General features: G+C 43.5%; 1 protein-coding gene across 2 annotated transcripts in view; it reads right to left on the reverse strand.

Moving 5' to 3' along the window:
• ipo7 (importin 7) overlaps positions 1–17782 on the reverse strand; it is a 58012-nt gene extending 40230 nt beyond the window's left edge. The window contains exons 1-2 of one of the 2 annotated variants that reach the window (XM_055649471.1): positions 17439–17782; positions 9684–9765 (exon numbers count right to left, since the gene is read on the reverse strand). In XM_055649471.1, the coding sequence (XP_055505446.1) occupies positions 9684–9765; positions 17439–17522 (166 nt within the window). In that variant the 5' untranslated portion in view covers positions 17523–17782. The remainder of the gene's footprint in view (positions 1–9683; positions 9766–17438) is intronic. The other variant, XM_055649470.1, reaches the window with a different exon arrangement.
• Positions 17783–18054: the final 272 nt, after the last annotated feature.

The raw sequence follows: 18054 nt of genomic DNA on the forward strand, positions 1-18054 counted from the left end.
CACATGCTGTGAAAGGAACCCCCCCAAACGGCGCTGTCCTTTTACAGCCGCTTCCCATCAGCTGCCAGCAATGAGGGATAGACTTGGCTAGCCCTCAGTATAGCAACATCGTTCTTGATGTTGCTGTACTGAGGGATAGCCAAATCTATCTTTCTTGGCTAACAGCCTTACCTTCGGCATCCAAGGCACAGGCAAATAGTGCCTTATTTTTGTGTAAAATATAGTGCCTTCATTCACGGGAAATACGGCAGTCTTCTGAAGGGTCCTGACCCGAAACTTTGTCAATCCATGTCTTCAGAGATGCTGCCTCACTCGCAGTGTTATCCCAATACCGTATTTTATTGTATGATAGTATTTAGAGCAGAGCTTGAACCCAGCAATTCTAAGACACAAAACTACAGCTGAAACCAGATTGATTTCAGGAATGATTAAGATGCACACAAAAAATAATTTATTCAATCATTTGGACAGAGCAAGTATCTCCACAGCTATCACAGGCCGCAGTTTGAACTCAACAACAATGATGCCTTCCACTGTTAAATAGACATTTTATTGCGGTACGAGGAAAGATTTTTAGGTTATTGCGGCATTTTAAAATATTTGCAATCAGTGATATCAGAAATATTTTGACAGATAGGAAGTGCAACTGTGCACCAACTTTAGGGAATTAGATAGAAGAATCATTAATGAGTCTGAACCAGGGAATACCATGCAGAACAATTAATACAATGTCAAATCCCATACAATTTAGAGGAAAAAGGGATGGAAATTTGATGAATTAGCAAGGCTTTTATTTTACATTATGCTTACAACAGTAAAAGTGACTTTTGGTATTTGAGATGTTATTCACTAAGATATCATTATTTTAAAAGTAACTTAATTTGAATGGATTTGCTCTCGAGTTTGTAGAAATCACACAAAAAGGTTTTGTTCTATACATTTCAATCCCAGATCTCTTAGCAAAAAAAAAAATCACTTTAAAGAAAATTCAGGGAGCAAGGCAACTTCCTGATTTTTTTCAATAAACTACTTGACAGCTGCTGCGCAATTAAAACCAGATTATTTTGCTTCTTCCTGCAGGAAATCCAGTGGCTTGTCAGGGCTCTCGCTTAACTTTTTTCCCCCCGTTGCCAGCCAGGCAACCTAGGCAGCTTTTTAGGTTGCCAAATGACAGTTTAGGTGGTCATTTAAGACTGCTTGCATGAATGTGCTTGGATGAAGTGCGCAGTTACCAGTCAGAATTATGGTCAATGAAGCATTCACATATAATTTCTGCTTCAAATAAAAACTAAACATATTCACCAATCAAGACATGATATATACCACAATGACAATCAGCAAAATTACAATACAGTATCTCATCTCCTTTTACACGTTGCGATGAATGCAATTTCTATTATTTCTTTCCACTTCCAAACAAAATTCTGGTTGGATTATTCAGCGTATGATCAACCTCAGTGAGACCAAGTGCAGGCTTGGCGATCGTTTTGCACAGCACCTACACTCAGTTCGAAATAACCAACCTGATCTCCCGGTGGCTCAGCACTTCAACTCCCCCTCCCTTTCCGAATCCGACCTTTTTGTCCTGGGCGTCCTCCATGGCCAGAGTGAGGCCCACCGCAAATTGGAGGAACAGCACCTCATATTTCGCTTGGGTAGTTTATATATACCCCAGTGGTATGAACATTGACTTCTCCAATTTCAGGTAGTCCTTGCTTTCTTCCTCCTTCCCCTCCCATTCCCAGCTCTCCCACAGCCTACTGTCTCCGCCTCTTCCTTTCTTTTTCCCAACCCCCCCCCCCGACATCAGCCAGAAGAAGGGTCTCGACCCGAAACGTCGATTATTCCTTCGCTCCATAGATGCTGCCTCACCCACTGATTTTCTCCAGCTTTGTCTACCAACGGGATCCCACCACTGGCCACATCTTCCCATCTCCTCCCGTCGGCTTTCCGCAGAGACCGCTCCTTCCGTAACTCCATGTTCATTTCGTCCCTTCCCACCCAAACCACCCACTCTCTTGGCAATTTCCCTTGCAACCGCAAGAAATGCTACACTTCTCGCTTTACCTCCCCCCTTGACTCCATTCAAGGACCCAAGCCGTCTTTCCAGGTGTGGCAAAGGTTCACGTGCACCTCCTCCAACCTCATCTATTGCATCCGCTGCTCTAGGTGATAGCTGCTCTCCATCGGTGAGACCAAGCATAGGCTTGGCGATCGCTTCGCCCAACATCTCCACCGCTTGGTTTGCAATAACCAACCAGATCTCCCGGTGGCTCAGCACTTCAACTCCCCCTCCCATTCCAAATCCGACTTTTCTGTCCTGGGCCTCCTCCATGGCCAGAGTGAGGCCCACTGTAAATTGGAGGAGCAGCACCTCATATTTTGCTTGGGCAGTTTACACCCCAGCGGTATGAAAATTAACCTCCAATTTCAGGTAGTCCCTGCTTTCTCCTGCACTTCCCAGCTCTCCCTCAGCCCACTGTATCCGTCTCTTCCTTTCTTCTTCCCACCCCCTACACCCTCTCATCAGTTTGTATAAGGGTCTCGACCCAAAAGGTCACCTATTTCCTTCGCTCCATAGATGCTGCCTCACCCGCTGAGTTTCTCCAGGATTTGTGTCTCCCCATTCACACAAGTTCGGTTATCCCACTTTCCTCACCCACTACCTACACATTAGGGGCAAATTTACAGAGACGTTAACCTAGAAAACCAATGCATATTTGGGATGTGGAAGGAAACCTACTTGCTTGCACGGAGAATGTGCAAATTCAACACAGACAGTGCCCGAGGACAGGATCGAACACAGATCCCTGGCGTGTGAGGCAGCAAGTCCACCAGCTGTGCCTCTATATTTTATTTTCCAACACACAAAAAATTATACGTTGATATCTTTGGTTACTAAAAAAAAATAAACAATAAAAATATCCATTTTCAGTCTTAAATCTCTAAGTGATGCTATGTCCCCCTTTACAGCTAATGTATGTTTTAATTCAGTTCAAGACTAAGGGACAGTACATTGGCCATTAAGTTGCTGCCTAAAATTGCCAGACCTGGAATTGATCCTGAATATGGAGTATGGAGTTTGCTTCTTTTCCCTTTGATCGCATGGGTTTTCTCCGGGTGCTCTTGTTTCCTTCCACATTCCAAAGGTGTGCAGGAGCCTTTATCAAATCCAACCCAAAACAGAATATTTTCCTTTTGTCCAAAGATTCTGTCTGACCTGTCGAGTTACTCCAGCTTTTTGTGTCTATTTTCAGTTTAAACCAGAATCTGCAGTTCTTTCCTACACGCACGATATGATAGAACTTTATTAATCCCAGGAGGGAAATTGTGTGTGGGTGTGTATAGTTATATATTCATATATAAATATACACGGTTTTGTTTTCTCGTTTATAACATTGTTTACAGAGTACTATGTTTACATATTCTGTTGTGCTGCTGCAAATAAGGATTTCAATTAAACATGAGAGAATAAAACACTCTTGACTTACGTCACTAATGTGTGGGCTAGAACTAGTGTACGGGTAATCGGTGGTCGGCGTGGACTCGGTGCGCCGAAGGGCGTGTTTCCACGTTGTATCTTTAAATTAAACTAAAACATTAAAACCAGAGGAAATCTAAAGAAGGGTCTCTACCCAAAACGTCACCCAATTTCTTCTATCCAGAGATGTTGACTGCTCCATGCAGTTCTGCCGCACAATTCAAGCATGGAATAGTCTTCACCCTACTATAGGTACCCAACCAGAAGCAATTAAATTTAAGGTAGCTCTTTTTTTCCCCCAAGAACCCTTTTTTGTTTAAGTCTCAGCAGAGTTTGGTGGTGGTGTTTAAATTCTATTTAAATTCCATTTCGAATATTTTTGGAGGACCAGGAAACCAAGAAGTAAGAGTTACTCCAGTTCGAACGAGTGATTCTGCGTTGGTTTTCAGCGGTCGCGGCGAGTGGACAGCAATGGCGGCCAGATCTCCCACCATGCAAAGGGAGGGAGAAAGTGGCCGACGACGACCAGTTGCAGTGGCAGTGCGCATGTGCAGGGCGGCACATGTGCACAACCACGGCCGATGATGTGCTGGCCAAAGATCCTCGCTTTGGGATCTTTGGTGCTGGCCGTGGTTGTGCGCATGTGTAAGGCGGCCGGCCATGCTGGCGGACGAGGAGCAGGCGGAGACCCGAGACACGGACAGCGGGCGGAGACGGAGACGGAGAGAGAGAGAAAGATAGAGAGGGGGCCCGAGAGAAAGAGAAAGATAGAGAGAGAGAAAGATAGAGAGGGGGCCCGCTCAGGTGTCCCGGGTGCTTGCCAAGCCAGGCAAAATGGCATGGCTTTTAGGTTGCCCGGTGGGACTGTGGGTTGCCATTGGCAACCGGGCAACCGCTAATTTCGAGACCTGCCTGTATTATGGGCCAGTCCCCTCAAACAAGTGAACTACTAACAAGGTAGACCAATAAGATCAAAATAGGAAATCAGTCTTTGCTAACAAGTAATAATGAAAAGATCCTCATTCTATATAGTCTATAGTGCAGAAAAAGACTCTTCAGCCCACCACATCCATGCTAACCTTTTTGTCCCAAAAACTTCTTTTGCCCACATTAGCTCTATATCTTACTACACCATGCCTATTTAAGTTCATGTCTGCAGGCCTTTTAAACATAGCAAATGTATCTGCTTCATCTCTGCTAGTAATGAGTTGCAGATGGCAACAATTATCTGCAAAAAAAATCTAATCCCCTTTAAAACCACTTTTTCTAACCTTAAAACAACACCTTATTTTGATGCCCCCACCACGAGAAAAGAGATCCTCATCTTTTACCCTATCTAAGCCAGTCTTATGTAGTACCCTTTGATCCAGGGAAAACATGCCCAGCCGATGCAATCTCGTATTTTTCAACGTATTCTGTCACCTGTTTTATTAAAAACACAACTTTTAAGAAATTGAAATAAACTGCAAATCCTTATGTAAAAACTAATTTGCTTATTCAAAGTACTGTGCAACAGTTAGAGATCCTATAATAATTTTTTTTTTAAAATCAACTTCAAATCAATCATTTTTCAGCATTTCATTTATTTCTCAGGGCGTGAACATTGCTGATGAGGCATCTTTTTGAAGCAGCGCAGTCATGCATCACAGAAACAGGTCCACAGCTCAATTGTCCATGCCAATCAAGATGCCCATCTGCATTAGCCCCATTTGCCTTTGGTTGACTGCAGTCTTTCTAGAGAAAACACCCTGATGAATACTGGAGTCCAGAGGAAATGTGCAGAAAATTCAAGTGTCTGCTGTCTGGTGTCTTGCATGAATGCTCTTGGGGAGGGAGTTCAGGGGTCAACCTATTAACAAAAGCAATATACTTCGGTCAAAATGATGTGCGGCTTGAAGGGTATCCTGCATGTGGTTTTGTGCCTACATGCCTGATGCTCTCTCTCTTGGTGGTTGAGGTCCTATTGGAATAGCCCACTATTGCAGGAACTAGCACAATCTTGAATGACAACAATGATGATCACAACCATCAAAATTGATGATTATGTGCTGGGGTCGTATGAATCAGATAGTGATTAACAAGTTTCGAAATAAAAGCATTCACATTCAAAAATGGGGAAGAGAAAGAAAAAAAAAGGTTTGACGGAACTATAATGATTATTGTTTCGATAAAAGAACACTGACCCAATATGTTGACCTTTACGCAGTACAGCACAGGAGTAGGCCATGGAGCACAGGCCACAGTTCAGCAAAGGTACATGGAAAGGTAGACAAAAATGCTGGAGAAACTCAACGGTGAGGCAGCATATATGGAGCAAAGGAAATAGGCAACGTTTCGGGTCAAAACCCTTCTTCAGAAACCCTTCTTCAGAGGATATGGGCAAGGTGGGACTCGTGTAGCTGGGCCTGTTGGTCAGTGTGGGTATGTTGGGCCGAAAGGCCAATTTCTATGCTGTACGAATAATATTCCCTAAACGGGGCATCATAGGGGCGTAAAGGCGCCTTTTGGTACATAGGCCTTCATCACTTAGGGTATTGGGTACAGATGTTGGGATCTTATAACCGTACAAAACTTTGGTGAGACTACACTTGAAGTACTGTGTTCCGTGATACACAACTTTTACTGATACAAGTACTGTGATACACAACTTTTTCGCTCAGTGGGTGGTGGGTATATGGAACAAGTTCCCAGCAAAGGTAGTTGAGGCCAATATTGTAACAGCATTTAAAAGTCATTCGGACAGGTATTTGAGTAGGAAACATTCAGAGGAATATGGACCAATTGCAGGTAAATTGGAACTTGGGGCATATTAGGACCTATTTGCCTGCTGTATCACTATGACTATATCAGTGCTGATCTTGATGCCAACTTGAACTAATGCTTCCTGCCTGCATGTGATCCATATCCCTTAATTACCTGCACATTCGCGACCATCAAAAAGCTCCAGAACAACACCATCACATTTGCTACCATCACCACCCCTGGTGGCACATTCCAGGCATCCAGCACTCAAAAGAAAAATCCCCGGCACATCTCTTAAACTTTGTCCCTCTTACTTTAAAGATATGCTCTCTAGTCTTAGACATTTCCACCCTGAAAAAAAGGTTCTGACCATCTCCCCTGTTTGATGCACAGGAATCTTAAATTGAATCCCAAATTGGCCCCTTTGCAACCACGGACACCGAGAAAACTTACTGGCAGTCCCATCTATTTGTAAAGAGGAGACTTCAGAGCAGACAATAAAATCGTATGCTTCACAACATTATTTACATGTTTGTTTTATAGGCACATTAGCATGCATTGACATGGTTGTCTGCTTTATCCACTTCTTCCAGCCAATGGAGGGCATACACAGAAAGGACAGAGCAGGAGTAACTCAGCGGATCAAGCAGCATTTCTGGAGAAGATATATAGGCAACTTTTCAGGTCAGAAATGTTGGAATACAGTTTAATTTAGTTTAGAAATACAGAGTGGAAACTGGCTTTGCGGCCCACTAAGTTCATGCCGATCAGTGATGCCCGCCCACCAACACCATTCTGCACACACTAGGGACAATTTAACCAATCAATTAGCGTACAAATCTGTGTGCCTTTGGAATATGGAGGAAACAGGAGCATCCGGAGAAAACCCATGCAGGTCACAGAGAAAACATACAAACTCTGTACAGACAGCACCCATAATCAGGATCAATACAGATCTCCGGCACCGCCATGCCGTACCCTGTGTACAATCAAATGTAAGAAAGCATGCAAAAATTCTCTCAACCTAAAAACAGACTTAAAGCAGGAAAGCCCGAGAACTTCTGACATTGTGTTATGCTATATTTTAAAAAAGACTATAAATTGATGTTCAATAAATAAATCTTACTGCACAAAGCTCCTTTCAGTTCTGTCAAAATTCATCTTATTTACTAGTTCAGAATGTTTTTTAAGCAATACAGCGCCTTGGGGAAGACATGAACCGAGTTAATTTTCTTCCGCAATCACCTCACGTACACTTCAACTTTTGGGGCACTGATCATAAACACTACAAGATAGAATGCAAGGAAATGAGTATCACATCTGAACCCCAAAAAGGAGTAGATCTAACCTTCCTCTTACTGAAACAATGAAACTGAATTGACTTCAGTGGATCTATGTATTGAAGTCTATATTATAGATTTTGTATACCCTGCCATTTGAAACCACTTCCTTAAGCTATTTAACCATGTCATCTTCTCCACACCTGCAAACGTTATTGGTATATTATTGTGATATGAACAGACATATTGTGTTATACGGTTAAATCATTCATACATGATTACAACGATACCATACCTGATTTCAACAGGTAATTCTGCACAGAAAATGTAGAGAAAAAAGTGCAAGGGCCACACCAGTCAGAAGATCGGGACAACACCCTTAGCTTATGAGAGATCCATTCAAGAGTGATAACAGCAGAGAAGTTGTTCTCGAATCTGGTGGTATGTGCTTTCCTATGGCTTATTTTAATTAATTACCCACTTTCGTTACACTCCCAGTTTTTATTTGAACGTTTTTTTTGTTAAATGCAGATACTTCTAATAGCCCGTGGACAGCTGTGAAAGTAAAACTTTTGACTTATTCCAAATGTCTTTAATTACAAATCGTTCTAACTACAGATGCAGAACCATTCATTAATCGATGCACTCCTACAGCAATAATCCTTTCTTGTGCAAGGCAAAAACGTCACACTTTTGATGCACTCAAAGGCCTTGATACAATGAGAGTTCCGTACTTCTACAATCAAACACTCTCACATCAAAGGCTAAAATACTATTTACCCTGCTGATCACTTATAACATCTGTATAATAGTCTGCAGTAATTTTGTGCACATGCACATCTCGGCCCATTTGAACATCAACATTACCCAATATCTCAAAATTTAGCTTTTTTTATTCAAAGTGAATAATATCATTTTCCACCTCTCCATGTTCACATCCATTTGTTAGATTATGAATAGCTGGTGCTTGAGCACCAATTCTAATGGTCCCAAAGCATGACAATCTGTTTTAAAAAAATAAATAAAAACAAATTTTAAAAACACCTGCTTTCAGTCCAGCAACTAATTCTCAATCCACATTAGTACATTGAATTAGGCAATAGCAAGGTCACAGCCATAACCATTGAATGCTTCATTTTCCAGGTTAATTACCGACAATTGGAGAATTCAATGTTCATACGGTTAGGTTGTAAACTACCCATGTGAATGCTCAGATTATTAAGATTATTAGGATTGGGAACTGAATTTGTTTGATGTCAGTGCTGCAATGGACTATGTCAGTAAGTAAAATGGGTGTTGAATTAATATGTCTTTGCCCCCATCTCATTTTAATCTTTATCTGTCAATAATAAGTGGGATTGATTTTACATTGTTTTTACCTCTGGTTCAGTTCAGCTGTTTTTAGTATTTATTAATGTTTGACATTTATTAATTATTAAAACTCAAGACACGAGTATCTAATTGTCATATGCACCAGGAACAATGAAATTCTTACTTGCTGCAAATTCACAGGCACATTAACGCGACATTTACATCAGTTAATTGGAAAAAATACAAGCCCTAATATTAAAGAAAAAAGATATACCTGGTTATAGTAACCAATTAACCTACCAGCACATATTTTGGATATGGGAGAAAACAAGACCAACTGGAAGAACCCCATGTGGTCATGGTGAGACTATGCAAGATCTGTATTGATAACATGCAAGCACCCAACTCGTATCCCTTGACCTATGTTGGTTGCAACACAATCTGCTGCATCACAATGTTATAACTTAAGCAGTCCAATTTATAAAGGCAATCTATTTGTTATTCATGCAATGAGGGATAAAGAACAAATTATTTTTTAAGTGTCCAGTCCTATACTGCACTAAAGTATTTAATTGTTGTACGCACAGAATGGGGTTTACCCACACAAACATGAAAACATCCTTTACCAAACAAAATGCTCCAAATTATGAAAATTTGGACAGGGGCGATTTAAGGAGATGGCAAAGTGAAATAATTCTCCCAGACAATTGGTTAATTTCTCAAATATTGTACCCAGCATTTTATAGTTCCAGATTATCTTGCTTTTGACCACAAACTGATGCAACAGGTAGACAATAGAAAAAATGGAATATCTAATTTAGATCTTCAGGCTTTTCCTGTATTGTATTACTGGAAAGTTAAACACATACCTGCTTGCCTTACAGGCAAATCCAGTTGATCCGACATTGTGATTTGAAGCAGCGTTGATACAAAGGTAACAGCTTTGTTTGCCTGTAATATCCAAGAATATAATCTATTAAAAATAGTCAAATGATATGACTAATTCCAAAAATATAGATCAAAATTAGTATATTTAAAAAATAGAGGATTCAGTGGTGAAACAAACAAGACGTCAGCAAATACCATTCCCACCATTTTTCCAGGAAAACTGGAGGTGTTGCCAAGCCCTTTATACTCATCCTGACAATATATTACAACCTCAATGCATTATACCCCTAATTTTAGTTGAGCAACTTCTACAATACCAGTAAAATATTTCTCTCCTCCTCCTCAATTCCTCACATTTTTACCTTCAGCTAAATGTTGTACCAAATTTTATAATGCTAGTTTAGTTCCCAAAATTAGCTGAATAGTCCTTGAACTCACTTCAAGACATGTTACACCAGACACTTTCCTTCACTCCAATTTTAACTAAAATGAATCTGGAAGTGAACATAGATACAATTGTTGAAAATGTGAAACAATCAATGTTACTTCAAGGTTCTTATTTCTCCTAGATTGATGGTTTCTTGTATGAAATATTAAAACCAAATACTCAGGAATATCATTTGCCATATTTCCAATTTACTTCTAAAATTACCGTTCAAGTATGATTACAACAATCAGATGTGTTAAATATTCAGTAAGAATTAATCAATTAAGGAGGTTGACAGTGGAATGTAACCAAATTATTCATTTTTGGACAACACTACTAAATTGCATCCTGTCAAACGGGTACACTTTCCAACGGGAAATACTGAACTGGAAGGAACAACCTCATCAGCAGTCATTCCATTTATAATATTGTTTGAGGTATGCTAACTCATCACAAACCCATTCCAAAAGCAGCATATTTTTAAAAAAAAATATTTTTTAAAAGGTGCTGGTCAAACCGCTTTTGGAGTTTTGTGAGCAATTGGGGGCCCATATCCGAGGAAGAATGTGCAGGCGCTCGAGAAGGGTCATAGGTTTACGAGAATGATCACATGCATGAGTGCGTTAACGCATGACAAACGTTCGACGGCACTGGGCCTCTACTCGCTGGAGTTTAGTAGGATGAGGAGGGACCTCATTGAAACTTACTGAACTGCGAAAGTTCTGGATAGAGTGGATGCAAAGAGATGGTTGCCTCCAGTGGGAGTCTAGGACCAGAAGTCATAGCCTCAATATTAAAGGATGTACCTTTATATTTATATCAATAGACTTGACTCGGTGGGGGCGCTGCAAGCCGGCACCCTGTCATCAGCGTGTCTGTTTTTTTCCTACTTTTTTTGTTTTTTTAGTATGTTTTAAAGTACGTTTTTAATGTTTCTTTGTGTGTCTTGTGTGGGGGGGGTGAAGGGGAAACCGATTTGGTCGCATCCTCCACGGAGAGGCGACTTTTTCCAGGTCGCCTCCCCCTGTGGCCTAACAACGAGGATCGGGCGGCCTTTCCCGGAGACGCGCCCGGGGCTTCAGCGGCGGGCACAGCGTGGACTCTCGGCGTGGAGGGGAGCGCTCCGTTTCACTGGCCAGTGGCAACCGTCAGCCTGAAACCGCGGTCAGCAGAGCTCAAGCTGGCGTGGTGTCTGCAGCCCGGGATCCCTCGTGGGGGACCCAGGGGGAAGAAGAAGCTCCGAATGCCGGCCCGCGGCCAACTTCTACCACGGGCCCGGCATGGACTTACCATCACACCTGGAGGGGAGTTTCGACCGCCGGCCCTGCAGTCTGTGGTGCTTCTGGCCGCGGCGGGGACTTTAAATCTTCGACCGCCGGCCTGCGGCCTACACCAGCCTGAAGCCACGGTCTCCGGTGGGGAAGAGCCGACTATGGACTGGCTCTGGACTCTGGTCCCGACCACGGGGGGAATGGAGGAGGACTGGCCAATTTTTGTGCCTTCCACCACAGTGATGAATGCTGTGGTGGATGTTTGTGTAATTTTTTATTGTGTATTATGTGTTCTTTCTCATTGTATCGCTGCTGACATATTCATTTCACTTGCACTTTATGTGCAATGTGACGAATAACCCCGTATTGTATTGTATTGCATTGTTTAGCAAGGAGATCAGGAGGAACCTCTATAGTCAAGAGGGTGGCGAATCTGTGGAATTCATTGCTGCAGTATGCTGTGGAGGCCATCATACTGCAGCAATGATTTCCACAGATTCATAATGCAGATAGATTCTTGATTAGTACGGGTGGCAGGGGTTATGGGGAAAATGCAGGAGAATGGGGTTGAGAGGGAAAGATAGATAATAGACAATAGGTGCACGAGTAGACCATTCGGCCTTTCGAGCCAGCACCGCCATTCAATGTGATTATGGCTGATCTTCCACAACCAGTACCCTGTTCCTGCCTTCTCCCCACATCCCCTGACTCCGCTATCTTTAAGAACCCTATCTGGCTCTCTCTTGAAAGTATCCAGAGAACCGGTCTCCACGCCCTCTGAGGCAGAGAATTCCACAGACTCAACTCTGTGTGAAAAAGTGTTTCCTCATCTCCGTTCTAAATGGCTTACCCCTCATTCTTAAACTGTGACCACTGGTTCTGGACTTCCCCAACATCGGGAACATGTTTCCTGCCTCTAACGTGTCCAAGCCCTTAATAATCTAATATTTTCAGCGCCCTCACTTAACTTTTTTCCTCCGTTTCCAGCCGGGCAACCTAGGCAGCTTTTTAGGTTGCCGAATGACAGTTTAGTTGGTCATTTAAGACAGCCTGCAATAATGTGTTAGGATGAAACATAGAAATTAGGTGCAGGAGTAGGCCATTCGGCCCTTCGAGCCTGCACCGCCGAGGCATATGATGAAGTGCATAGTTACCAGTCGGAATTATGCTCAATGAAGCATTCACATTTTATTTCTGCTTCAAATAAAGTCACAAACTAAACATATTCACCAATCAAGACATGATATATACCCCAATGACATGCAGCAAAATTATAATACAGTATCTCAACTCTTTTTACATGTTGCAATGAATACAATTTATATTATTTGTTTCCACTTCCAAACAAAAATGTGGTTGGATTATTCAGCATGTGATCAACCTCGGTGAGACCAAGGTCAGGCTTGGCGATCGCTTGGCACAACACCTCCACTCAGTTCACAATAATCAACCTGATTTCCAGGTGGCTCAGCATTTCAACTCCCGCTCCCATGCCGAATCTGACCTTTCCGTCCTGGGCCTCCTCCATGGCCAGAGTGAGGCCCACCGCAAATTGGAGGAACAGCACCTCATATTTTGTTTGGGTAGTTTACATCCCAGTAGTATGAACATTGGCTTCCCCAATTTCAGGTAATCCTCGCTTTCTCCCTCCTTCCCCTCCCATTCCCAGCTCTCCCACAGCCTACTGTCTCTGCCTCTTCCTTTCTTTTTCCCGCCCACCCTCACATCGGTCTGAAGGGTCTTGACCCGAAACGTCGCCTATTCTTTCGCTCCATAGATGCTGCCTCACCTGATTTTCTCCAGCTTTGTCTACCAACGGGATCCCACCATAGGCCACATCTTCCCATCTCCTCCCCAGTCGGCTTTCCGAAGAGACCGCTCCCTCCGTAACTCCCTGGTCAATTCGTCCCGTTCCACCCAAACCATCCACTCTCCTGGCACTTTCCCTTGCAACCGCAGGAAATGCTACAATTGTTGCTTTACCTACCCCCTTGACTACATTCGAAGAACCCAAGCAGTCTTTCCAGGTGCAACAGAGGTTCACGTGCACCTCCTCCAAACTCATCTATTGCATCCGCTGCTCTAGGTGTCAGCTGCACTACATCGGTGAGACCGAGCGTAGGCTTGGCGATCGCTTCGCCCAACACCTCCGCTCGGTTTGCAATAACCAACCTGATTTCCCGATGGTTCAGCACTTCAACTCCCCCTCCCATTCCGAATCTGACCTTTCTGTCCTCTGCCTCCTCCATGGCCAGAGTGAGGCCCGCAGTAAATTGGAGGAGCAGCACCTCATATTTCACTTGAGCAGCTTACACCCCAGCAGTATGAACATTGACTTCTCCAATTTCAGGTAGTTCCTGCTTTCTCCTCTCCTTCCCAGCTCTCCCTCAGCCCACTGTCTGCGCCTCTCTCGCTCTTCTCTCTCCCCCCCCCCCCCTCCCCTCCCTCCCCCCCCCCCCTCCCCGCCTCTCCCCCCCCCCCTCTCTCTCTCTCTCTCTCCCCCCCCCCCCCCCCCCCCCCCCCCTCAGCTGCACTTCCGCAATCAGCATGACCTCGGCACTTACCAGAAATTACGCAATCAGCGCGACCTCTGCACTCACAGGAAATTAGGCAATCAGCGTGACCTGTCCACTAAGTGGACCTAATAAAGCATTTATTCCTTCCAAACACAGTCGGACGTAATAAACCATTGCAGTTTCAAGCACAGGTAGGGCAGCAGGCCAAAACACTCATGGCATTGTCATGAAGGGCTAACAAATCATTTATTGCAAGTACATTGCAGACTCACAGGTCAGTTGATTCACAGCTTAGAATGAGAGTCGTGGACTCTCCCTCGCGATCTTGCAGAGTGACTGAGTCACGTCCAGACATCCAGGGTTTTATAGTCCTGCCCCCCCAGCCCTCACCCGGAAGGGGCGTTACCCTCATCGCAGTGATTGACAGGCGAGAGGATCAAGGTTTTTATATATACAAGATATAAATTAGATATATATAATATATATCTCTATCTCTACCTCTACATATAAAAATATACACGGTTTTATTTCCTCATTTATAACATTGTTTACAGAGTACTATGTTTACATATTCTGTTGTACTGCTGCAAGTAGGGATTTCATTGTTCTAACTGGGACGTGAGGGAATAAAACACTCTTGGCCTATATCGCTAATGTGTAGGATAGAACTAGTGTATGGATGATCAGTGGTCGGCGTGGACTCGCCTGTTTCCATGCTGTATCTTTAAATTAAACTAAAAACACTAAAACCAGACGAAACCTAAAGAAGGGTCTCTACCCAAAACGTCACACAATTTCTTCTATCCAGAGATGCTGGCTGTTCCATGGAGTTCCCCCGCACACTTAAAGAATGGAATAGTCATCACCGTACCATGGTTACCCAACCAGACGCAACTAAATTTAAGGTAGTTCTTATTTCCCAAGAACCCTTTTTTGCTTAAGCCCAGGTCAAGAGTCAAGAGAGTTTTATTGTCATGTGTCCCAGATAGGACAATGAAATTCTTGCTTGCTGCAGCACAACAGAATATGTAAACATAATACAGAACGTTGCGGCGAGCAACGAACGGACAGCAATGGCAGCCAGATCTCCCACAATGCAAAGGGAGGGAGAAAGTGCCCAACGCCGACCAGTTACCGTGGCAGTGCTCATGTGCAGGAGGAGGATGTGCATGCCGTGGCAGGGTGCATGTGCAAGGCAGCTGGCCATGCCAGCTGATGACGAACGGGCGGAGAGCGGAGAACCGGCGGCCGGGACACGGAGAGTGACAGAGAGAGTGAGAGATAGAGAGGGGGGCCCGCTCAGAGTTGAACAATAGGTGTCCCGGGTGCTTGCCAAGCAGGCACGGCTTTTAGGTTGCCCGGCGGCACTTGAGGTCGCCATTGGCACCCGGGCAACCATTAATTTCGAGCCCTGATGTTTCAATAAGCGTCCCTCTCATCCTTCTACATTCCAGCGCATACAAGCCCAGCCGCTCCTTTCTCTCAGCATATGACAGTCCTGCGATCCCGGGAATTAACCTTGTGAACCTACACTGCAAGAATATCCTTCCACAAATTTGGAGACCAAAACTGCACACAATACTCCAGGTGTGGTCTCACTATGGCCCTGTACAACTGCAGAAGGACATCTTTGGTCCGATACTCAACTCCTCTTGTTATGAAGGCCAACATGCCATTTCGATCAGCCACGATCGAATGGTAGAGTAGACTTGATGGGCTGAATGGCCTAATTATGCTCCTATCACTTATGAACTTGAAGTAGAAAATGTTAGAAACAGATCAACTACCCGTGCAGATACTAAACACATTTACGACATAGGTTTTTCACCAGCAAAACTGAATAAGCAGATATGCATTAAAAGATTTAGGTGATTGATAAAGGCAAATGACAAGGCAAAACAAAAACCTCTTGTCTAACAGAGAAAATAATAGGAATTAACAGATTTAAAAATGAGCATGTAGCTTAAGTTTAAAATTACTAAACACATGTTTGCACCAATAATGTTCTGAAATATAATCCTTTTTCATGAAAATGTATTTCTCATCAGGTTGACCCAACACTTATCAATTTCTATTAAAACACAAGAGAACTATTAAATAGGCAGCCCTTTCATTCTCAAAAATACAATGCATGTCCAAAATACATAATGTATTGAATTTTACTGTTATCATAATTGATTAAAAATTAGAACATGACCTTCACTGAAAAGCTACAGTCAATTTACATTCTGTTGGCTAGTTCTGTTCTTAGCAAGATATGAACCGGTGGTTTATGATCAGCACATTATTCATTGTTTTTTTTACACAATGCACCATAAAATTCTCCAAAAGTTTGTTACATCAAACACTGATTCACGATAAAAATGAATTTGAGAACTTGGAATAATAAGTGATTAAAAATAAGAGGATAAGTGTACAATAATGTCTTTAGTCATCAATTCATATATTAATTCCTTCTCTTGCCCAGACCCATTTATGGCCCGTATTTCCTGTTTTTATTTCTAATTGGTTTATCTTCTATATGGGATCACGGTCTTGTTTCCCATCCTCAATGGCCCATTCAAATTTAGGAAGTATCCTCATGGTCAAAAGTCAACATCATTCGCCTCTCTGCTTGGAGATGGGGTGTGTTAATTTTATTATAAAGTCAATAGCATCCATGAGTTTTATCCCCAAATAAAAGAGGAAGAATTCTGTGTGAAAAAACGCAAGGACAAGCCACATCATTTCAATGAGTCCCAATAAGTGTCCATTAGAACTTACGAGATAACGAAAAAACACAAGTTACATCTGCCCCAACACCTGCTCTGTGAATCAGCAGTTCTGAAATGTCACCTCTCATGAGAATGAAACTGAATTTGGTTGAGATCAAGATGTATTTTTTTTTTTAAAGGTAACTTGCAAAAATGTAATACCCAAACTTGTAAGTGAAGGCTCGGTGACAACTAACACTTCCTTATTTTACCCCAATTACTATCACCCCGGCCTATATTGTTGAACAATGGAAAACACGTTATCAGCGTTATTCTTTACTCATTTAAGTGTTGACAGAGAGACGGGGAAAAGTTCCATTGACGGAAGGAGTTGTGCGAAATGACAATAAACGAGAGAGAAAAGAAATGTACACGTGGTGAAAACATTCGTTAAAAACTATGATTTTGCTTAACAGGCAAGTAGGACAGTTGTATTGCCGAAACTCAGGAACGAATGTTGTGTCCGCATTAAAGCTCATAATCCCTGGATACGTGAACAAGAAAACGCGACATTGATAGCCTGGACTGAGAACAAATCCCTAAACGACAAGTTTAACTTTGATTCCACGTATTACCACTAACAATATCGTCGATTCCAAACACATGAGGGGTTACACGGGCGCAACATCTTGCAAAAGGTCTGCCGCGGCTCACGCAGCGCTGGCACTGTTGCCGAGGCCTGTTCGGTCGGTCCCAGGCCTTGATTTCATCCTGAGCGCACACGGTCACCTGCCAGTCGCCGGGGCCTGGCCTTCAATTGTTTCGTTACCTCGTTAAGCTGACGCTCGGCGGCCTCCCTGAGCGCAGGGTCCATGGTCCCTCTCAGGGCCTCGATAATGTTATTCGGATCCATGGGAAGTTTCTCTGTCGCGCTCTTGAGGAAAATCGATGTTTATTTGCGTTTTAAATGTCGCGTCGCCTCTCCTTTTTTTATTGACGACAATATGTAAACCCGTGGCCCTGCTGCCTGTGTGGAGTCGGCCTCTCAGCTAGCGGCCCACCGATGCGATGCGCACATGGAAACTGCGTTTCAACAGCCGCCGGCGCCAAAGGAAGAGTGTCGCGCGCCGAGGCCGGATACATGGGCGCGAGGCGGCCCGTCACCAGCCGCCCGACCAACCCACCCACCCATTCACTCGGCGCCTTCCGCTTCCGCCAGCAACAGCCCACATCCGCCGAGGCCCCGAGTGGTCGCCAGGGAAATGTAGTCCACTGCGCTCGCCTGCGCAGGTGCTGGAGGATGACGCGAACAGTCAACATCAACAGAAAATCCTTTGGGCTGGTGTTTGTACACGTTTCACAACCCTGACGAAGGATACCGCCATAGGAAGGAACTGCAGATGCTGGTTTATACCGAAGATAGATACAGAATGCGGGAGTAACTC

The sequence above is a fragment of the Leucoraja erinacea genome, chromosome 18 (genome assembly GCF_028641065.1).
Source record: "Leucoraja erinacea ecotype New England chromosome 18, Leri_hhj_1, whole genome shotgun sequence".
Classification (NCBI taxonomy): domain Eukaryota; kingdom Metazoa; phylum Chordata; class Chondrichthyes; order Rajiformes; family Rajidae; genus Leucoraja; species Leucoraja erinaceus.